This window comes from Papio anubis, chromosome 2 (assembly GCF_008728515.1).
Source record: "Papio anubis isolate 15944 chromosome 2, Panubis1.0, whole genome shotgun sequence".
NCBI classification, from domain to species: domain Eukaryota; kingdom Metazoa; phylum Chordata; class Mammalia; order Primates; family Cercopithecidae; genus Papio; species Papio anubis.
In genome coordinates, this window is record NC_044977.1 from 41,294,051 (window position 1) to 41,318,279 (window position 24,229).

Below are 24,229 nucleotides of genomic sequence, written 5' to 3' on the forward strand. Positions count from 1 at the left end.
TGTGTATATATGTGTATAAATACACACACACACACACACACACAAGTTGACTGTTAAACAACACAGGAGTTAGAAACAAAGAAACCTCCAGTCAAAAATCTGCACACAACTGGACTTCTCCAAAACTTAACTACTAATAGGCGGTGGCTCACGCCTGTAATCCCAGCACTTTGGGAGGCCGAGGCAGGCGGATCACAAGGTCAGGAGATAGAGACCATCCTGGCTAACACGGTGAAACCCCTCTCTACTAAAAATACAAAAAAATTATCTGGGTGTGGCGGTAGGCGCCTGTAGTTCCAGCTACTCGGGAGGCTGAGGCAGGAGAATGGCGTGAACCCGGGAGGCGAAGCTTGCAGTGAGCCGAGATCGCGCCACTGCACTCCAGCCTGGGCGACTGAGCGAGACCCCGTCTCAGAAAACAACAACAACAACAAAAAAAGAAAACAAGAAAGAGAAAATACATTTACTATTCAGTAATAAATCATCATAAAGGTCTTCATCTTCATCATCTTTACCTTGAGTAGGCTGAAGAAGGAGAAAGAGGAGGGGTTCGTCTTGGTGTCTCAGGGGTGGCAGAGGCAGAAGTGGTGGCAGTAGAGGCAGGCACACTTGGTGTAACTTTACGTAAATGCATCGTAATTTCTGCCTGTTTTTGCTTTTTTATTATCTAAAAATGTTTATATACGGTACCAATCCTTTCGCCATTTGCTGTCGTTTCAGTGCCTATATCATAGGAGGGTCCGTGCCATAAAAAAAGTCAGAAGCAGTCTTGTATAATTGGAATCCTTCTGCCAAACTGTCTAATGTTAACTTGTTTTCTGGCACTGCCTCTTCTGTCTTCTTACTCATCATCTGGCACTTGTTTGGAAGCACTCATTTTATTCAAGTCATCTTCTGTTAATTCCTCTGGTATGGTGTCTACTAGCTCTTAAATTTCTCCAAGATCCTTATCTTGAAACCATTTACCTCCACCATTTTTTTTTTTTGCCATTTTCACAATCTCTTTCATGATTTCATTCATTGGCTCTGTCATAAATCCTATGTGAAGTCATGTGCAATATGTGGACAGTTTTCTCCAGCAGGAATTTATCATTTTGGGCATGCTGGCTTTCACAGCTTTCCCTATAACAACAATGGCATCTTCAATGAAATAATCCTTCAAGACTTTCACAATGTTCTATCGGGGTTCTCTTCCATAATGTTGACAGTCCTTTCCGTAGAGTACCGTGCATAATGAGCTTTAAACGTCCTCATGACCCCTTGATCTAGAGACTAAATTAGAGATGCTGTGTTTGGGGATAAGTAGATCACTTTGATGCCTTAACTGTTGAACTCAAGAGGTTCTGGATGGCCCGGGGCATTGTTCAATATCAAAAGAAAGTTAAAAGGCAGTCCTTTACTGGCAATGTATTTCCTGACTTCAGAGACAAAGCATCAATGAAACCAATCCAGAGAAAGGGTTCTCACTCTCCAGTCCTTCTTGTACAACCAAAAGACTGGCAACCAGTGTTTATCTATTCCCTCTAAGGCTTGGGGATTAGCTGTTTTATAGACATGAGTAGTCCTGATCATAAACCCAACTGCATTTGCACAAAACAAGAGTTAGCCTATCCCTTCCTGTTTTAAATCCTGGTGCTTTCTTCTCTTCCTTACTGATAAATGGGTTCTTTGTGGCATTTTTTCCCCCCGCAGAATAGGGCACTTTCATCTGCATTAAAAATCTGTTCAGGCAGATATCCTTTCTCTGCAATAATTTTCTTAATGGTATCTTGGAACTCATCTGCAGCCTCTTGGTCTTGCATCTCCTGTTATCTTGACACTTTTTCAAATTAATACAAATCACCAAAAAATTTTCCATTATGTATTGGAAAAAATCCACATATAAACCTCTAAAACTATCCAACCATCTTTTGCTGGCATTAAATTCTCCAGCTTTAGATCCCTTTGCTTTAAGTTGCCATATGGAGTTCACTTTTTCCCAAATCATAGTAGTCTATAGGTATGCGTTTCTTGTGTGTGTGTGTGTGTGTGCGCATGCACGTGTGCATGTGTGTGTGTGTGTGCATCTGTGGCGACAGGGTCTCACTCTGCCACCCAGACTGAGCTGAGCACAATGGCATGATCATGGCTGACTGCACCCTTTACCTCCCAGGTTCAAACAATCCTCCCACCTCAGCCTCCCAAGTAGCTGGATCTATAGGCAAACACCACCACACCTGGCTACTTTTTTCTTTCTTTTTTTTTTTTTTTGAGATGGAGTCTTGCTCTGTCGCCCAGGCTGGAGTGCACTGGCACGATCTCGGCTCACTGCAACCTCTTCCTCCCAGGTTCAAGCAATTCTCCCGCCTCAGCCTCCCAAGTGGCTGGGACTATAGGCATGCACCAAAACGCCTGGCTAATTTTTATATTTTTTAGTGGAGATGGGGTTTCACTATGTTGTCCAGGCTGGTCTCAAACTCCTGACCTCAGGTGATCCGCCCACTTCATCCTTGCAAAGTGCTGGGATTACAGGCGTGAACCACCGTGCCCGGCCTAACTTTTTAACTTTTGTAGAGATAAGGTCTCACTATGTAGCCCATGCTGGTCTTGAACTCCTGGACACAAGTGATCCTCCTGCCTTGGCCTTCCAAAGTGCTGGGATTATCGACGTAAGCCACCTCACCCGGCAGGTGTGCCTTTCATATAGTGATCCTGCAGCCACATAAAACTGCATTTTCAAAATCAGATGACAAAGTATTTCACAAAATGTGCAAAGCTGCAGCAATAGCTTCATAAATTTCCTTCTTTTTTTACAATAGTACTTGAGCTCAATTCATTTATCTTAAAATAATAAATGCATCTGCAGACCTCAATTTATGGTACATAGCAAGCAATTCAATTTTTTCATAGAATGCCACAACTTTTCTCTGCTTCTTGGGAACACTTCCGGCATCACTAGTGGCACTTCAGATTGGTCCCATGGTATTATTCAAGGTTTACAGTACTGCACTAAATATGATGAAAAGTACATGAGAAACATGATAAATTACTTTTTACTGCAATATGCAAATTATGAGAGACACAAACTGCTCATATGAAGATGATAAGCGTCACATATTTTAAGTGGATACTCACAATACATGAGCTTACTGCAACAGCAGCAGGAGGTGGCTATAAAATTATTACAGTAGTACAGTATATATTACAGTTAATTTTATGCAGTTATGATTTAACACTGCCTCTTTACATTTGTTTACACTCTTCTTGACTGTGAATGGCGTCTGTGTCTATGTGCATAAGTTTTGATAAATATTTATTTATTTATTTATTCGAGAGAGGGTCTCACTCTGTCATCCAGGCTAGAGTAACGCGGCGTGATCTCGGCTTACTGCAACCTCCACCTCCCAGGTTCAAGTGATTCTCCTGCCTCAGCCTCCCATGTAGCTAGGATTACAGGTGCCCACCATCACACCCAGCTAATTTTTGTATTTAGTAGAGATGGGGTTTCACCATGTGGGCTGGGCTGGAAATTTTATTTTTTTTTTTTTTTTTTTTTTGAGATGGAGTTTCGCTCTTGTTGCCCATGCTGGAGTGCAATGGCGCGATCTCAGCTCACTGCAACTTCCGCCTCCTGGGTTCAAGTGATTCTCCCACCTCAGCCTCCTGAGTAGCTGGGATTACAGGTGTGCACCACCACACCCAGCTAATTTTTTGTATTTTTAGTAGAAACGGGGTTTCACTATGTTAGCCAGGCTGGTCTCGAACTCCTGACCTCAGGTGATCCACCCTCCTCAGCCTCTCAAAGTGCTGGGATTACAGGTGTGAGCCACCGTGCCTGGCAGAAATTTTAATTTTTAATAAAAGATTTGGGCCGGGCACAGTGGCTTACGCCTGTAAACCCAGCACTTTGGGAGGCCGAGGCAGGTGGATCACTTGAGATCAGGAGTTCAAGACCATCCTGGCTAACATGGTGAAACCCTGTCTCTACAAAAATTAGCAGGGCATGATGGCAGGTGCCTGTAATTCCAGCTACCGGGGAGGCTGAGACGGGAGAATCACTTGAACCCAGGAGGCAGAGGTTGCAGTGAGCCGAGATCGTGCCATTGCATTTCAGCCTAAGCGACGGGTACGAGACTCTGTCTCAAAAAATAATAAATAAATAAATAAATAATCGATTTGTGTATATTTTAAGGTAGTATGTGATAAAATAGACTAGTATCTACATATGTTTTAGGCTACATGACATATCTTTTTCTTTTTGTTCTTTAATGTTTTCATGTTTCTAGGCTACACAGCTTGTCAGTTTCTTCAAATTAACACAAATCGCCAAAACATTTTCTAATATATTATGTATTGACAAAAATCCACATATAAATGAACGCACACAATTGAAACCCATGTCGTTCAAAGGTCAACTTATACATATATACACATCTGTGTATGATTTTTTTCAGAGTTACACTTTCCTTTGGAAATATAAAGAAGATATGGTTACTTTCCCCAAAGAAATGTCTACACGTGAAGTTTTGCATCCAATTTAGGGGCTCCGAAGATCAAACTCTTAAAGCCCATGGATCCCTGATAAAGAACTGTAGCATATACCCAGTATTCTAAAAATCTAAAGCTGATTAGTCTAAGCGTGTGTGTATACACATAGTCTATACTAGGGAAGGAATATGACTAGAATCACAAAAGCACAGTTTGGTAAAAAGGGTACCACCTAGTGGGCAGGCAGTGGCAATGATTAACAAAAGCCATGTTTTTGCTAATATAATCACTAGTGTTACTTTCAAGCAAATGTACTAAGCATGAAGGCTTTCCTTTCCATCCATAACTCACCCTCAGTTTGATGATGTAGATTATAAAACTCTCGAGCAATGATATCTGCCAGCTTCTCACACCATGTCTTTGATGGACAAAAAAGTAATACTGAATGGTTATCACGAATCGTCTCATAACATAAACTAACAACATGGTCCTCATCTCCCTAAAAAAGAAAGATAAATAACCACTTTAGTGGTACTTTCAAAAGATTCTCACATCAGTTTAAAAGCACTCATTTTCCTTTCTGGGGAAGCTTTTTCTTCTTGAAGGCATAATAAAAATCAGTTACAAAGTCAATAACAAAAGAAAGGGAAAAAAAGAAGAAAAAATAAACTCCTAATGATGAAAGGTGCAAGAAATACTATTCATTCAACTAATATTGAGCTCCAACCCTCAGGCAATGGGAATACAATATTGAGTAAAAAGAAAGTCAAGATCCTAATAGTCAAGGGGTTTATAGTCTCACCAAGAGATACATTAAAATACAGATGTCCCCAACTTAAAATGGTTGGACTTTACGATTTTTTTTATTTTACAATGGTGCAAAAGCAGTATGCATTCAATAGAAACCATACTTTGGGTGCCCATACAACTCTTCTATTTTTCACTCTCAGCACAGTATTCATTAAATTATAAAATATTAAAGACTTTATTATAAAACAGGCTTTGTGCTAGATGATTTTGCCCAACTACAGGCTAATGTAAATGTTCTGGAGAACATTTAAGGTAGGCTAGGCTAAGCTATGATATTCAGTAGGTTAAATGTATTAAATGCATTTTCAACTTACAATGAGTTTATCAGGATACAACCCCATCATAAGTCTAAGAGCATCTGTACGAAATAAATATGAAATACAATAATAATATATACCATTAAAAGAGAGTTTTACAGTGTTTTGAGGTCTCATATTTGACAGAAAGATCTGAAAGAAAAATTGTCCTGAGAAAGCAATTTAGCTGAGATGTGAAGGTGGGGAAACATTATCTCAATTAAAGGTAACACATTTCAAACAAAAAAAAGGGCACATGTGAATACCCTGTGGTGGCCCTGCAAGTTCTCCATACTGGAAGTATCTCAATGTATGTATTAAAAACTAGATTAATGCATCCATTTATTCACTCATTAAACGAATATTTACTATATATCAAATATTGTTCTAGGTACTGGGGATGGAGCTGCGAACAAAGCAGAAAAAAAGCTCTACCCTCATAACGTTTCTACTCCAGTAGGAAGAGATAGATAATAACAAAAACGAGGTAAGTAAAACACATAAGGGCCGGGCACAGTGGCTCACTCCTGTAATCCCAGCACTTTGGGAAGCCGAGGCCTGAGGTCGGGAGCTCGACACCAGCCTGACCTACATGGAGAAGCCCCATCTCTACTGAAAATACAAAATTAGCTGGGCGTGGTGGCGCATGCCTGTAATCCCAACTAGTAGGGAGGCTGAGGCAGAAGAATCGCTTGAACCTGGGAGGCAGAGGTTGCGGTGAGCTGAGATCACACCATTGCACTCCAGCCTGAGCAACAAGAGCAAAACTCCATCTCAAAAACAAAAACAAAAACAAAAAACACATAATATGTTTGGTTTTGAAAAGTGCTAAGGGAAAAGAAATAGAGACCATTTGAGGGAGAACATTATAATTTAGATAAGTTGGCCAGGGAAGGTCTAAGACAGTGACATTTGAGTAAAAGTCCAAAGGTGAAAGAGTAAACCACACTGATCACACTGATGCCCCTAAGGGGAAAGCATTCTAGAAAAAGAGAACCTGAGGCGGGAAATTCATGGTATATTAAAAAACAGCAGAGGCTAGTGTGAAGGAAGTGAGAGGGAACATAGCAGACAGAGCCAGAGCACTAAGAGGGGCGGGGGATATAGATCATGTAGGACCTTACAGACTACTATGAAGACACTGGCTTTTATTCTAAATGAAACAAAGCCACTGCAAGTTTCCAAGAAGAAGGATAACATGATCTGATGTTCATTTTAAATAGATCACTAGCTCCTGATGTAAGCATAGACTGAAAGAGACAAGGTCAGAAGCAGAGAGAACAATTAGGAAATATTTCAATAATCCAGGTAAGAAGTATAGGTGGTTCAAAAGGGTAGAGGCACAGACATGGTAAAAGAAGAAAAAAAATTAACAGGAAAGCAAATGAATGTGTTCACACATAAATGTATTGAAGTAACCAAGGCATAGCCAGGTGAAATATGGGGCACAGAGCAAAGATTCCACACCAAGCATGCAGAAGTTACAAATGCATACCTAGATAGTTAGTGAAACACATAAATTTAGTCCTATTCCCAATTCTAAAATGACGCTTAGCTATGTTAGTACTCACAAGGACAACTCTGCATAAAAACAGCAGATGCCTCACTCCACCAATGTACATGAGTTAGTTCTTTAACCTCAGGATTAAAGTGTATTTGGGAGTATGGGAGGGTACTTATTTATCACGCACTTTCTAGATGCCAGACAATTTTTTTAAATCATATTTAATTCTTACAATATTCAAGATAAGGATTATAATATCCTATTTAATAGGTGAAGATATGAGATTCAGATAGGTTTTGTGATTCAACTACTATCTCAGCCATATCAAGTATCTCTATTAAGTATCAGAGGTAGATCTATCAGACTACAAAAATAATATTCTTTTCACTCTACTATATATTATACCTACCATTTAACAAAAAAGTTAATCTTCCATACTAACAGTGTAAACTAAACCATAAGAAAATATTTTCCCAGTAAAAAGAAAAAGCCACAAGATCAGTTATTTTTTTTTAATGTTTATATTATATATTAGGAAACAATTATTTAAATTAAAGGTACAACTACATTTCCTCTCTTACCATCACCACCAATATTTTTTTTTGGCAGGGACAGAGTCTCACTCTGTTGCCCAGGCTGGAGTGTAGTGGCATGATCTCGGCTCACTGCAGCCTCTACCTACCATGTTCAAGCAATTCTCCTGCCTCAGCCTCCCAAGCAGCTGGGATTACAGGCACCCACCACCACGCCCAGCTAATTTTTGTATTTTTAGTAGCGACAGGGTTTCACCATGTTGGCCAGGATGGTCTCAAACTCCTGACCTCAAGTGATCCACCTGCCTGGGCCTCCCAACGTGTTGGGATTTACAGACGTCAGCCACCACCCCCAGCTCACCACCAATTCTTTAAGAGGAAACCAATTAGCTTAATATTAATCCTAATGTATATGTAACTCCCAATTACATCATTCAGAAATTGTTAATTTGCTAGAAAATGAAATCAAACATACAGATACTAATAGTAGTGATGTAAATATATTTATTTACCTTCACTTGTAGCATAGGTTCAAATTCCCTCACAAGTTTCATTGAAGAGTCATATATGGAATTTCCAACTTTTACTGACTCCAAAAGTGGTACAGGGCGAAAGTCGGTATGGTAGTGTTCAGCATTCAACCAGGAAGCCACAAGCTCCAAATTAGGAAGGGTAGCACTCATGCCAACAATCTGCACAGCATTAGACAGAGAACTGGCTAAATCTGCCTGACTATTAAAAAAAAATGAAAAGAATATTAAAAGATAAAAAATGCATTAATAATTAGTGTTGCTAACAATATTTATGGTTATGTCCTCTGGTACACACATGCATACATTTCTTTAGGATATATACCTAAGAATAAAATTACTGAGCCACAGATTGAGTCACAGATTATCTTCAATTTAGATAATCCCACATTGTTTTCCAAGGTAACACCTCCACAATCTGTGTTTTCTATTGTTCCATAATCTTGTCACCACTCGGTATTGTCAATCTTTATAATATGTTAGCAGTTATAGAGGGTACGTGGTAGTATTTCTTTTTTTTTAGACAGGGTCTTGCTCTGTCACCCAGGCTAGAGTACAATGGACCTGTCTCAGCTCACTGCAACCTCTGCCTCCCAGGTTCAAGCGATTCTCCTGCCTCAGCCGCCCGAGTAGCTGGGACTACAGGTGCGTACTACCACACCCAGCTAATTTTTGTATGTTTAGAAGAGACAGTGTTTCACTGTGTTGGCCAGGCTGGTCTCGAACTGACCTCATGATCCGCCCACCTCAGGCTCCCAAACTGCTGGGATTACAGGCATGAGCCACCGCGCCTGGCCAGTATTTCTTTGAAGAAGTAATTTACAGTTCCCTGATAACCAGTGAGACTGAGCATCACTTCATGTGTATGAACCACGTGGATACCCTGGTGGTGGTAGTTGTTGTTGTTGTTGTTAGAAACAGAGTCTCGCTCTGTCGCCCACTCACTACAAGCTCCGCCTCCTGGGTTCATGCCATTCTCCTGCCTCAGCTTCCCGAGTAGCTGGGACTACAGGCACCCACCACCACACCTGGCTAATTTTTTTGTATTTTTAGTAGAGACGGGTTTTCACCGTGTTAGCCAGGATGGTCTCAATCTCCTGACCTCGTGATTCGCCCGCCTCAGCCTCCCAAACTGCTGGGATTACAGGCGTGAGCCACCGTGCCCAGCCAATACCCTGTTTCAAAAGCCTGTTTTTTTGTCCATTGATATAGTGGGTTGTGTTTTTCTTATTCATTTGTAGAACTTTTAAATGTCTGGATAGTGACTTTCCTCTTCCATTTTTTGCTCTGTTTTTATTATTTTATCAAGCTTTCTGTTGCATTATTTTACTTTGTTTTCTCTAGACAGGGTCTAGCTCTGTCAGCAGGAGTGCAAAGGTGCAATCTCGGCTCATGGCAACCTCTACCTCCAGGGTTCAAGTGATTCTTATGCCACCTGAGTAGCTGGGATTGCAGGTATGCATCAAGACGCCCAGCCAGATTTTGTATTTTCAGTAGAAACAGGGTTTTGCCATGTTGGGCAGGCTCGTCTAGAACTGGCCTCAAGTGATCTGCCTGCCTCGGCCTCCCAAAGTGCTGGGATTACAGGCATAAGCCACCAGGCCTGGCCTTTTTTCTAAGTTATTGGGATGGATCATTAAATAATTGATTCTCAGTCTCTCTTCCTTATAATATATGTGTTTTATGCTATCAATTTCCTTTTAAAAACAACTTTTGCTGCCCTTCACAAGTTTTGTTAGTAAATATTTTTATTATACTTTCAGTTCAAACTATTTTCTAATTTCTGTTGTGATTACTTTTTTGATCTAAAAAATGTCAATATTGTGTTTATTTCCAGTAATGTAGACATTTTCTAGTTATGCTTTTCTTATAGCTAATTTCACTGCTGTTAGAAAATAAATGATATGAATTCATTAAAATATGTTAAGACTTGCTTTATGGTCCAGCATATGGAAACTTTTTAATAAATATTCCATGTGTAACTCAAATGAACATGTATTCTGCTGTTTTGAGGTAATTGTTCAATATATATCCATTAGGTCAAATTTGCTGATTATATTAATCATATTTTCTATATCCCTAGTGATTTGGGATAGAGATGGTTATCTGCTTGTTCTATCACAAGAGAGATGTGTTCAATTCTCCCTTAACTGAAAAGAACCTATTGAATACCCAGCACAATGACTAAAAATAGACCAACACCAACACACATCAGTATGAAATTTCACAGCACTGTGGAAAAAGAGGAGCGCCTAAAAATTCCCAGACAGAATTTAAAAAATTGTATACAAAGGATGAAAAACCAGCACAGCACTGAATTTCTCAATAGCAATGAGAAAATGAAGTAATGCTTTGACAACTCTGAAGGAAAAGTATTTCCAATCTTGACTTTTATACCTGGACAGTCCATAATTATGGAGACTGGGTATGGTGACTCATGCCTATCAACCTAGCACTTTGGGAGGCTGAGGTGGGTAGGTCACCTGAGGTCAGGCAATCGAGACCAGCCTGGCCAACATGGTGAAACACTGTCTCTACTAAAAATACAAAAATTAGCTGGGTCTGATGGCAGGTGCCTATAATCCCAGGTACTCGGGAGGCTGAGGCAGGAGAATCGCTTGAACCTGGGAGGTGAAGGTTGCAGTAAGCCGAGATCGCACCACTTCACTCCAGCCTGGGCAAAAGAGCAGAACCCCATCTCAAAAAAAAAAAAAAAAAAAGAAAGAAAGAAAGAATTATGAGGCATTTTCAGACATGCAAGTTCTCAAAAAATTTATACCTATATGTGTTCACTGAAATAAAGTAGAAGTTCCTGGAAGATATTCCCACCAAAACAAGAAGGTAAATCAAGACAGATACATGGTCAAAAAACTGGTTGGGGGAAGGGAATCCCAAGATAGCTGCTATGTAGCATATATATAGATTAACCACCTATCTAGACTGGAACAACTTGAAGGGCTTTAGGAAAATCTTCAAGAAGATGACTGGCAGAATAGCAAATGTGGTAGAATACACAGCTGGGGAGGAGGCTAGGGATAAATTAGCAGTAAGTTTCTGGAAAACCAAGCCATCAAACAAAAAAGACAGTTATTAATTTCAGAGAAGACAAAAAGTTGTTTAGAAAAGAAAAAGTAATCATATTACACTATAGCCCAGTTACCAATGTTATTTATATAGTCATAATAGCGTTAACACTGAATAATGATCCAAGCAAAATCGTAACATAACTATATTTGAAGAAGAGGAAGATAATGAGAGGATAAGGAGAGACTGCAGAGAAGGGAGAAGATTGGGTAGTGGTTAGTAAAGAATTTAAAAGAAAGCTAGATCTTCATCTTTCATAGTAAAAGTCAATATATAAGGTCTGAAATTTAAAAAATTAAGTAGCCACAAGTAGAGATGCTGCTGTAAATATTTTTAAAAAGCTACAAGAGTTGAAAGGTTGAAGTAGCCTCTGAGAAGTGAGGGCTAAAAAAATATTATTTTTCAAAATTAGCCTGACTACTTATATATATAGTACAGAATACAGAAATAGATTTTTTAAAATCTATAATAAAATACAGAAACTAGATTTTTTAAAATCTATAATAAAAATGTATACATTGGAAGGGTGAGCAGTCAGAAAATTAAGAATGTTTACAAAGTAATCTGAAATCAGTTTCAACCTGAAATACTTTTCAGGTTGTTGTTAGAGATATGGTCTTGTTCTGTAGCCCAGGCTGGAGTAAAGAGGCACAATCATACCTCATTGCAGCCTGGAACTCTTGGGCTCAAGTAATCCTCCTGCCTCAGTCTCCTGAGAAGCTGGGATTACAGGCTTGTGCCACCATGCCCAGCTAATTTTTCATCATTTATAGAAATGGGGTCTCACTGTGTTGCCCAGGCTGGTCTGGAACTCAGGCTCAAGTGATCCTCCCATCTCAGCCTTCCAAAGTGCTGGGATTACAGGTGTCAGCCACTATGCCTGGACTGACTTCTTCTGGAACAAAAACAAACTACTATACATGAGTTTTCTCAATAAGAAAAATATTACACTCCCTTAATTTATTTAACTCATACTTATGCACTTTTTCAGACACTTTCTCAACACTGTTTGAAATCTCAGGAACTCAGTTATTTCACGTACTCACCAAGATGCTGATTTCCGAGTAATATAGCAAATCTTGGTCAGCAAAAGTTCCAGCAGATACCCTCGGTGAGAGTCTCCCAGCATATGTAATTCATCCACAACCACCATTCCTAAAAAGATTTTCCAGATACTAGGTTTTTACAGAATCTCACATCCACGAAGAATTTTTTCCAACTTTTATTTCACTCTATTTTATTTCCTTTATATCAACTTTTATTTTGGATTCAGGGGGTACATGTGCAGGTTTGTTACCTGGGTATATTGCGTAATGCTGAGGTTTGGAGTACAAATGATCCCATCACCCAGGTACTTAGCAATAGTACCCTATTATTAAATAGTTTTTCAACCCTTGTTCCCTTCTAGTAGTCCCCAGTTTCTGTTGTTGCCATCTTTACATCCATGAGTACTCAAAGTTTAATTCCCACCTACAAGTCAGAACAGGTGGTACTTGGTTTTCTGTCCCTGCATTAATTGGCTTAGGATAATGGCTCCAGCTGCATCCATGTGGCTTTGCTACAAAGGACATGATTTTACTCTTTTTATGACTGTGACAAGAAGAAATTTAAAAGACTCAATATCTTATATCACACATTGCTATAAGATATAATACATTGCAAGTAATGCAAATTTCAAACCATAAATCAAAAATCATATTCCTTATAATGGGCAATTCTTTTCCAAGATGTTTCAGGTATTACAGGCAGCTGTACTACAAGGTATACTGGATCTAAAAATCAATTATTAGCTTACTCAGGGCTAAACAAACCCAGGGAAAACTGCCTCTCATCACTCTTCTAAATTGGCAACTTCACTGAAATAAACATACAATGAAATATCAAAGACATCTATGTCAGTTTTCAGTGTATTGACTTTTCAATGGGAAAACGTATATACTCATGTTGGAAAGTAGCTTAGAAAAAAACAGAAGAGGGTCCAAAAGAAAAAGACAATTTTAAGAGATTTTTAATATGGTAGGCTAGTGAGTCACCATACTGCAAAACATAAATATGATCACAATGTCCTTCACTACTTGGAGAATTTACCCAATGTATATACTTGGAAAAATTCTTAAGAATTACTGAAAATTCAGTATCAACCAATACTTTCTTTAGTTAAACATTTTCATAACAACATAGTTTCCACATGCACTGGTATTCTCCCCATCCCAAATTCTCCCCACCAAAAAACAACTTTCCGGTGAAAAGGAATTTGAGGAGACAATAGGGAACTTCCTAATGACACATGATGTTCTTTTTCCTATCAATAAGCTATCTCCAAAATTGTACTGTCTAATGAGTTATTTTAGCACTTATTCATTCATTCAAAAAAAAAAAAAGTATTCTGCCTACCATGTGCCAGGCACTGTGCTAGGTACATCAGAAATAGCACTTACTAGGAGTCTATTGCAACTCTCAAATATTTAAAGTCCAATGGGGTCACAAGTAATAAGACAATTCTGATACAAATCAATTGCAATTTCTCTCTCCAAGCTTTATGGAGCATAGCCCATGTCTGATTCCCACCCTCCCCCCCACCCTACCATAACTTTACCATGGTATTTTTAAGTGTACCACATTCTCAATAAGTAGCTGATATTCTTGCTACTTCTGCTGCTGAAATCCTTCTATGCCTGTTGCTACCTCTACATAATGGCCTTTCCATAATGGCAAAAAAAAATGCATTAAGATAGAAAATCTTCCCAGAATCCCAAGCTCAAATAGAGTATCAGTTTCTTTAGCTTCCTACCATTTCCATGCTAAATGGTAGACTCTAGGTCCAAGCCCAAAATAGACATCATAGCAGCAGAATATAGTAACAAAAACACATACACACTAACTGCAAAATGGCAGATCTGGCCCAGCAGCCTTCCTTCTATTTCTGGTAAAGTTTAGATAAGAAAGAAGCAAGGAGAAGTTATTAAGGGCTTAAGGATATCCTCTACATTCTGTAAAGTACAAAAATGCAACATAATGGCATCAATAACAGCAGCAGGACACAAAACTTATAAACACAGCATTCCTAACATTACAGATGCCAATTCTCGCCTCCAGAAGTAGACAATAGACAATAGAAAAATAAATGGGACCTACAGAAATCACAACAGCTCCACTTCATTCCATCAAAAATAGCAACAGAAAGTATTTACTTATTTTCTAACTTTCTTACCTAACAGATCCATCTTATTTTCCTCTATGAGGCGATTGATCAGACCATTGGCTCTCTCAATTGTGCAGACTGCAATATCCAATGAAGAGAAATGCCTTGACGGAGAGGTGCTGCCCATATAACCGTCTACTTTTATTCCTACTTCCTGAAACAGACTCTGAATTGAGCAAAAAGGAACAATACAGGTGAAAAAACTTGAAATTCAAGAGTTATAAACTGGTTCTATCCCAGAACATAGACATAACTATCTAAAGACATCTACCAGATTACTGTCATCAGTTGTTTCTGGCCAGGACACACTGGTTCTTTTTAGATCATATACTAAAAATATAAAGTTTAGAACTGACAAAACTTAGATTTCTGTTAAGAGTCAAATAAAATTATGCAATTTTAATGACAGCATAATAATCTAAAAAGTTCTAAGAGCTATTTATAGGAATTAAAATTGGAGAAAAACTACCTCAAGCACTAACATTTTTAATCTAATAAACAGCAAGAAACTAGTTATAACACTTTAAGAAACAAATTTATACTTTATGAGGAAAATAGTCTCATTATCCTAATGACCAATTTTTTAATGTAACTGGAAGCTTTTAAAAGTCAAATTCAGTGGGATTTTTATAATAATTTTTTTTTTTTAGTTTAACTTTTAACTAACATACCTTTCAATAAAAAGGATCCTTTCATCATTTTGTTACTTTGGGTCTAAGTTGAGTGATGTTACCATGTAGGATCAGCTTTGTTGGCTATTGTGCCTCTGAAATAACTGTTAAAAAGATTTATAGAACCATAGAAATTTAGAGCTATTCATTCAATAAAATTTTCCTGAGTGTTTACTGAGTTAACCCACAGTGCTAAGGGTTAACATCCTAATTTTACAAATAAAAAAACTGAGGCCCAACAGGTTATATGCCTGGCCTAAAGACATAGTTAGTCACAAAACTGGGACTAGAACCCACATTTCTTTAACAATCCGTATAATGATCTTTCCATTCCAAAAGCACATATTTTTCACTGCAGAAATCACAACAGTAAATTTATTCCATTTAATAAAACACTGTATTTGTGAAAATGCCCTAAAAACTGTGAGCATCATATTGATGTAAACTACTATTAGTCATTTTTGCAGAACAGAGGAACAGATCACATACCTGGAGCTTTACATAAGCACCAATGGAGCTTGACCTTCATCCCCTAAATATTCCTAAATAGACCTCAATTAGAGCAGGATACGCTTCCTTAAACACTCTTTCCTTTCTATGCTTCAGTCTAGTCCAACTGTTCAATTAAATGCTGATTCTTAACGTGCATGTTTATATGCTAGTTTAAGTATTTTGTTTATTTCCTAAGAAAAGGTTTACAAATTTTTACACAATTCTCACCAATTATTCTTTTGATTTGATGGCCCCTTCTCCTTAATAATAATTTTTTTTTAAATTTCCTTCTGTGATTTTTTTTAATTTTTTTTTTTTTTTTTTTTTTTTGAGACAGAGTCTCACTCTGTTGCCCAGGCTGGAGTGCAATAGCGCGATCTCGGCTTACTGTAACCTCTGCCTCCCAGGTTCAAGTAATTCTCTCACCTCAGCCTCCCGAGTAGCTGGGATTACAGGTGTGCACCACCACGCCCAGCTAATTTTTGTATTTTTAGTAGAGATGGGGTTTCACCATGTTGGCCAGGCTGGTCTCGATCTCCTGACCTCAGGTGACCCGCTCACCTCAGTCTCCCAAAGTGCTGGGATTACAGGCGTGAACCACCACACCTGGCCCCCTGCTGCAAATTTTTAATGCTTTCAGCAGTCACCTCTTAAAGCTACATGGGATGCAATAAAGAAACTTTGTTTTCCACTTACTTTCATAATTCTATTTCAAATGAATGAAACCAAGGCTGCCAATAATGAGCCTTTCACTATTTCTAATTTAGTAAAAAACATTACCTGGAGGTAGTATTTCTTCTCTTTAGCCACAGAAACAAAGGGAAGAATAAACAAAGCTTTCTTCCGCATTTCCAAAACCCGCTTCAAAATAAGTAATTCTGCCACAAGAGTCTTCCCAGCACTTGTAGGAGCTAAAACATGATTATTCCACAATATTATAAGAAAAAAGTAATATTTGGTACAATTCATTAATAAATGTTTTAAGCCATGTGTAGTAACAGAGCCTAAGGCTAACGGATCACTAAGGGCCCAATAGCACTTAAAATCTTTACACACTGAAATGCCCTTTACTTTAAACCAGCTGTCTTAATAGCCTCAACTAAAAACAGTGTAAACAAATCTTTATATCAGCAATATATGATGAGTATATTGAGTACCTAGTTTATACCTAAAGATCCTTTCCTTTAAGTACCAAATGGGTAAAAGGTTTGCTTTGAGGAAGTAGATGAACAACTTTATTATGATAGGAGCTATGATCGAAGTTGAGGAAAAGGGCTGGGCGCAGTGGCTCACACCTATAAACCTAGCACTTTAGGAGGCCGAGGCCGGGGGATCACTTGAGGTCACGAGTTTGAAACCATCCTAGACAACATGGTAAAACCCCGTCTCTATTACTATAAAAATAAAAAATAATAATAGCCAGGCGTAGTGGCAGGCACCTGTAATCCCAGTTACTCCAGAGGCTGAGGCACAAGAATCGCTTCATCCTGGGAGGCAGAGGTTGCAGTGAGCCGAGATCACCCCACTGCACTCCAGCCTGGATGACAGTGAGAGATTTCGTCTCAAAAAGAAAAGAAAAGAAGTGGAAGGAAAGGAGTTGCAAGGAATCTTATGGAAAGAAAACAGAATTTATGAGAAGGTAAGGAAGAAAGACAGGGATAGCCAGGGTGGTGGCTGACACCTGCAATCCCAACACTTTGGGAGGCCGAGATGGGCAAGGTGGTGTGCGTCTGTAATCCCAGCATCTCAGGAGGCTGAGGCCTGAGAATCACTTAAACCCAGGAAGCAGAGGCTGCAGTCACACCATTGCACTCCAGCATGGGTGACACAGCGAGACTGCGTTCCAAAAAAAAAAAGAAAGGAAGAGGAAAGGAAGGCCGTGCCTAAGAAACAGCATATGGTACAAAGGGCCTACAAGAAATCCTGGCATGTTCAGATGACATAGTAGGTAATTTACTAAGCATGGAGTATAAAGTACCCCAGGGGTATAAAAGAAGAGATATGAAAGTGCCACAAGAAGAGTTTATAATCCCACTATTTAAGGAGTTTAAACCTTGTCCTGAAAGCAATGCAGTGTGACTGATGAGTTTTATGAAAAGGAGTGACAAGATCATATTTGTACTTTATAAAGATCTCTTTGGACTGGGCACAGTGAATCATGCCTGTAATCTCAAAACTTAGGGAGGATCACTTGAGCCCAGGAGTTCAAGACCAGTCTGGGCAACACAGTGCCACCCCCATCTCTACAAAAAATTTAAACAAAAAATTTTTTTAAAAAGACCACTTTGGGGCTGGGTGTGGTGGCGGGCACCTGCAATTCTAGCTGCTCGGGAGGCTGAGGCAGGAGAATCGCTTGAACCCGGGAGGCAGAGGTTGCAGTGAGCTGATATTGTGCCATTGCACTCCAGCCTGGGCAACAAGAGCGAAACTCCATCAAAAAAAAAAAAAAAAAAAAGACTTCTTTGGCTGCAGGAGCAGGGCAAGATCAGAGGAAAAGAATGAACTAGTTTCAAAGCTACTGCATAATCTAGAAGAAAGATGATAATGAGCTGTACTAGGTAATGGACCTAAAAATAGAAAGGAGGAGTCAGAAGCAAGAGGTAACAGATACCAGGACTTGGTGATTAATTGCATAAGCTGGTGACCAGAATTCTGAATGATACTCAAGTTTCAGTTTCAAGCAATTGAAATGGTCAAGCCATTATGCCACTGCCACTGACTGTGACCTCTTAGCATTTACAAGTATTTTATTTTGTATTTTATTTTTTGTAATGCCCTTTCACAATACAAGTACTTTCTATGTGCCAAAACTGCTCTGAGTTCTTATATATTAAATAATTTAATCAGCCCTAAGTACTACCAACGCACACATACTCACAAACACATATATATTCTCTCACTCTTCCTAAGTAATCTGTGAGGCTGCATAGCCAGTAAGTGATAGCTTTCAAATCCAACCAGTCTAATTCCACTGCCTGAACTTATATCTGCTGATAATTATTTAATTCTTCCTTACAGCCATAATGAAAAAATCTGTGTGACTCGAAATTTCGGAGAAAACTGACACAAAGGAATTGCATCTTACCAAATGATTAGATTTAAAGTCAGTGTAGAAAGCATGGGTTAAAAATTGTGTATGTCATAGTTGCCCTTGAAAACCCATATAGGGCCAGGCGTGGTGGCTCATGCCTGTAATCCCAGGACTTTGGGAGGCTGACTTTGGATCACCTGAGGTCAGGAGTTCGAGACCAGCCTGACCAAGATGGTGAAACCCCATCTCTACTAAAAATACAAAAATTAGCTGGGCATGGTGGCAGGCATCTGTGATCCCAGCTACTCAGGAGGCTGAGGCAGGAGAATCACTTGAACCCGGGAGGCAGAGGTTGCAGTGAGCCGAGATCACGCCATTGCACTCCAGTCTGGGCAACAGAGCAAGACTCCATCTCAAAAAAAAAAAAAGAAAACCCATAAAAATTGTATATAAAGTATATTACATATTATTTGTATATACAACCCTGTACAAACAGGTCAATTTATAGCTGGGCACAGTGACTCACACCTATAATCCCAGCATTTGGGAGGCTAAGGTGGGCAGATCACTTGAGGTCAGAAGTTCAAGACTAGCCTGGCCAACATGGTGAAATCCCATCTCTACTAAAAATACAAAAAAGTAGCCAGGCCTGGTGGCACATGCCTGTAATCCCAGCTACTTGGGAGGCTGACGCAGAAGAATCGCTTCAACCTGGGAGGTGGAAGTTGCAGTGAGCCCAGATAGCGCCACTGCACTCCAGCCTGGAGCGAGACTCCATCAAAAAACAAAAAACAACAAAAACAAAAAACAAAAACTCAATTAACAAACATATAATGATAATACTCATACCCTGAAAAGCAATCAGGATCAAATGGGGGAAGGGCAGATTTACATCTCCCATTGTACACTCACTGGGATATTATGTTTGTTGAGAATGATGGCAGACTGAATTGCCCACTCTTTAAACTGTCATTTTTCTTACTTCCCCTATCCCCAAACAATAAAACTTTTGTAACTTAAATATAAATAAACTCCACTTTTCACACAGATTTTAAGATTTTCTCTAGTTATAAAGCACTGCCTCATTCACCTTTTAAAAGAATCACAACTACCTCAATAGAGTATTGTTTACATTCATATCTTAAAAATAGTAATTAATTTACATAAATTTCGATACCTGAATAAACTAAATTCTTTCCTTCCAGGACTTGTCCAAGCAAAAGGCACTCTGCCTGCCATTCGAACATCTTTTTTACACCAAAACTGTGGTATTTTTCCAGAACTGCTTTAGGAAGTCCCCAGTTTGCCAATAGTAGCTTGTCTATTTGGTAGTCAGGAACTGTAGGCTTGCATTCTCCTTTTAGGAAAAAGAAAAAATTAAAATTTTAATTTACTTCTAATGTATGAGTTTTACAATTAGCCCTTTACCGTGTGTTGGAATTCCTACATGTTGAAATGAAGCTCTTTAAAGCACATCCTGACTTCAAGAATCTTATGAGAAATTGACCATGTATAGAAAAGTAATAAATTGTTGTTTACTGCATATAATAAAAACAATTCCTTAAAAGCCTCAAACAAACAAAAAAAGCGTGTAATACACAGTAGATAAAGGGTGTTGGAACTACAGGTGGAGTTGGGGGAAGAGGGCAATATGGAAGCACTACAAAGCTAAGTTAGGTGAGTTTCTATTTATAGTAAGTTTTAGTTCCATGACGACTGCACAACTAACGATTTTTAAAAACTGGGTCAACATCCACAAGACACCCAATCAATCTCATTACGAATCCCTTGTAGCCTTCCTCTGGACGCCCAACAGCCTGTGCCATACTCTAGGCCCAACAATCCTGTCTTAAGGGTCTGTAAGGAGTACTGGGTACTGTGAGGAAGGAGCCCCCGAACAGGTGATGGGATTTGGCTAACTAGGAAGTTGTTTCTGTAAAGGTCGAAAGACCCAGAAGCCACGTGAATATTAATACCAGGCGATCACTGAAAACACGCGTATGTCTGAACAGAAAGTGACCTGCCACACCAGGCCCGAGTCACAGAGAAGGGAAGTAGAAGCCCAGTGGGGTATGCAGTGAAGCAAGTCCCGTGGGGTGAGGACACCTCCCGACCCATGGCCCGGCGGAGCTGCCTCCGTTGCCCGCGGCCTCCCGGGTTCCTGGAGCACCTGCAGCTGCGGCCGACTGACGGCTGCGGTCCTTCAGGCAGCGACCCAGGCCCGGCGGCGGACTCAGCACGGACCCGGAGAGGAGCTGGGGGCTGGCACTGCTGTCACCGCCACTTCCCGAGAACGAATCTGAGCCTGATTCTGAACGCCGCCGTTTCCCACTCCGACGCAGAAGATTCATGGCAAATCCTTCTCGGCCGATCAGGGCAAGCCACAGTTCCAGCGTCCTCCCTCTCGGGAGAACCCTGGCCAGGCAAGAGGTGCGGTCATTTTCCCGCCGGTCTTCAAACTCAAGCCTCCCGGCCCGCCCCGGAACCATAGAGTTCCCCGTGGCGTAACTAACCCGAAAGCCATAGAATCGTGGGGAAGGAGCGGCTCTCGCTGGTGTCTAAGACTTCCGGCCTCCAGCCTCCGTGGTTGGTTAATATGAGAGGTAGATTAAATAGGAAGAATACAGAATCTACAGTTATAACCATACTGACCTAAAAACCTTCCTTCTTTTTTTGTCCATTTCTGGTTTGAATAGGAAGGCCATGCTAACTTCATAAAATGGGCTGCCCATAATAGGTAGATCAGGGAAGTAGCTCTTCCTAACGTATTGGTATTTTGAAAAGAATTATTTCAGATTGAGAAGCATTAATGCAAGATAGCCTAGGGTTTCTAATGGAGCATAATTTCCCCCTTTCACCTAGTGTATGATGGTAGGGTAGGGCTATTTCTGAACACAATTTCCATTTTAGCCAGCATGCATTATGAGGAATATGTAACGAGGAACTGGGAATTGCTGGCTGACAGACCCCTGAGACACTGTATGAACGCCGCGAGGAAAGGGCTCTGAATATACCCGAGGGATCGTTATGAGCCAAGAGCTTAGTAATGCATCTGTATTGTCCCTTTTGTAAAGGTAGAAGCGAACGAGTTCTGAACGTAAAACAGTGAACATTCATTACCTAGTTGCACAATTCATTTCACCAAGAAAACCTAGTAGGTCCCAAGCCTGACCTGAAGAGGCTGTGCAATTCTAGAGCACTAAAAATCTCAAAAGGTCCAGTCCAAAAAAAAAAAAAAAAAAAAAAAAAAAAAAAACTCGAATACAATCTGGAAAATAACATTCGAACCATCAATTCTTTCCTTTAAAACCTATTTTAAGTGATTTAAATGACAATATTCTAAAGTTCCACGAGATGGCGACATTACTCAGTGAATGAGACATTTTTCCTTCACCTTTTATGCAATCAACAACTATTTATTGAGTATCTACTGTAAGCTAGCCACTGGGTAAACGGCAGTGAAATGGCATAAAATGGTTCCTGCTCTCGAAGAGAAAGAGTCTAGAGAACAAGGCAGACATTAAACAAGTCAGTCAATGAAGTGTGCCGTATGCTCGGGCAGAAATGAATAGAGTACTATTAAAGAAATAAGAGATCCGGCCGGGCATGGTGGCTCACGCCTGTAATCCCAGCACTTTGGGAGGCCGAGACGAGTGCATCACCTGAGGTCAGGAGTTCTAGACCAGCCTGGCCAACATGGTGAAACCCCGTCTCTACAAAAATACAAAAATTATCCGGGCATGATGGCGGGTGCCTGTAGTACCAGCTACTCTGGAGGCTGAGGCGGGAGAATTGCTTGAACCCAGGAGGCGGAGGTTGTAGTGAGCCGAGATCACACCACTGCACTCCAACCTGGGCGACAGAGGAAGACTCCGTCTAAAAAAAAAAAAAAGATCCCTGGATTGTAGTTAAGAAAGAACTTTCTCAGATGCAGTGTAACTTAAGGGTTCACAGTGCAACTCTGGGGGCAGTCAGTCTAGGTTTGAAGACTTAGTAGCTGTGAGATCTTGGGCAACTTGCTTAACCCTTTTTTTTTTTTTTTTTTTTTTTTTTTACAGAGTGTCCCACTCTGTCGCCCAGGCTGGAGTGCAGTGGCTTGATTGATCTCTGCTGACTGCAACCTCTGCCTCCCAGGTTCAAGCGTTTCTCCTGCCTCAGCTTCCCAAGTAGCTGGGACTACAGGCCCACACCCAGCTAATTTTTGTATTTTTAGTAGAGACAGGGTTTCACCATATTGGTCAGACTGATCTCGAATTCCTGACCTCAAATGACCCGTCCACCTCCACCTCCCAAAGTGCTGGGATTACAGCGTAACTCTTTTGTGCTTCCATGTCCTCATCTATATGATAGAGGTAATAATTGTAACAACTTATTTGGTTATTTTGAGGACTGAATAAGTCAATATGTGTAAAGTGCTTAGAATAGTGCCGGCACGTAATAAATACTATTCAGAGAAAATATTTAGATGTTCTAATATAGCTCCCAATTTAAATTCAGCATTTTGTTGGGAAAAGACTAAGCTAGAAAAATCTCTTACAAAGCTATTCTATTTTTATTATTAGGTGACATGATCAAATGAGAAAAATAATTAGAAAGGAATTGAAAGGAATGTTTTATGTCATCCTACCAAAAGCCTGGAGAATATTTTAGAATATATAATTTATTTTAAATTTATTTTAAATGTTCAACATTTCTAATTTTTTCAGAAAAACTCTGAAAATGGAGAACAGAAGGCTATTTCTCAAAAATATTAAAGAAAGATATTTATGCTAACAGTCATCATAATAAATAACATTAAAATACCAGAAGCATTTTCCATCTGTATTGTGTCTAAGCTTGTGTTCCTTGGAATTTTGTCTGTGATAATTCTTCAAGGAGGCTGGACACGGTGGCTCACACCTGTAATCCCAGCACTTTGGGAGGCCGAGGCAGGCGAATCATCTGAGGTCAGGAGTTCGAGACCAGCCGGGCCAACATAGTGAAACCCCGTCTCTACTAAAAATACAAAACTTAGCCAGGCCTTGTGTTGCACCTGTGGTCCCACCTACTTGGGAGGCTAAGGCAGAAGAATGGCTTGAACCCAGGAGGTGGAGGTTACAGTGAACCAGGATCACACCACTGCACTCCAGCCTGGGTGATAGAGCAAGACTCAGTCTCAAAAAAAAAACAAACTTCAAGGTCTGAATAAACCCCTCCAAATAAAATTTACACATACTTCTGCCAGTTACCTGGGAGACATACCAATTGTGGATCACTTTAAATTTAATCTTTGGCTTTTTTTTTTTTTTTTTAATATAGAAGTAGTAGAATTTTGTTAGATACCCAGAGTCAGGTTTGTGCAGGCTTGCATCCTTATTGTCTCAATCTGCAGGACAGATATTTCTCTGCTTTATTTACTGAGAGTGCTGCTTTTCTTGGGTTTTGGCTTTCTGCAGAATTTTTTTTTTTTTTTTTTTTTTTGAGACAGAGTCTCACTCTGTTGCCCAGGCTGGAGTGCAGTGGTGTGATCTCAGCTCACTGCAATCTCCACCTCCCAGGTTCAAGTGATTCTCATGCCTCAGCCTCCCGAGTAGCTGGGATTACAGGTGGGCACTACCACGCCCAGCTCA

At 39.8% G+C, this 24,229-nt stretch overlaps 1 protein-coding gene across 13 annotated transcripts in view; it reads right to left on the reverse strand.

Annotated features, from left to right (window-relative positions):
- The window catches only part of POLQ (DNA polymerase theta), a 168,952-nt gene extending 147,568 nt beyond the window's left edge, over positions 1-21,384 (reverse strand). For 9 of the 13 annotated variants that reach the window (XM_021934085.2, XM_021934083.2, XM_021934088.2 and 6 more), the window contains exons 1-7: positions 20,791-21,384; positions 19,798-19,977; positions 16,370-16,500; positions 14,436-14,592; positions 12,271-12,379; positions 8,123-8,342; positions 4,819-4,966 (exon numbers count right to left, since the gene is read on the reverse strand). In XM_021934085.2, coding sequence (XP_021789777.2) covers positions 4,819-4,966; positions 8,123-8,342; positions 12,271-12,379; positions 14,436-14,592; positions 16,370-16,500; positions 19,798-19,977; positions 20,791-21,109 — 1,264 coding nt within the window. In that variant the 5' untranslated portion in view covers positions 21,110-21,384. Of the gene's footprint in view, positions 1-4,818; positions 4,967-8,122; positions 8,343-12,270; positions 12,380-14,435; positions 14,593-15,097; positions 15,872-16,369; positions 16,501-19,797; positions 19,978-20,790 lie in introns of those variants that run through there. The other 4 variants (XM_021934089.2, XM_021934091.2, XM_021934090.2 and 1 more) reach the window with 4 other exon arrangements.
- Positions 21,385-24,229: the final 2,845 nt, after the last annotated feature.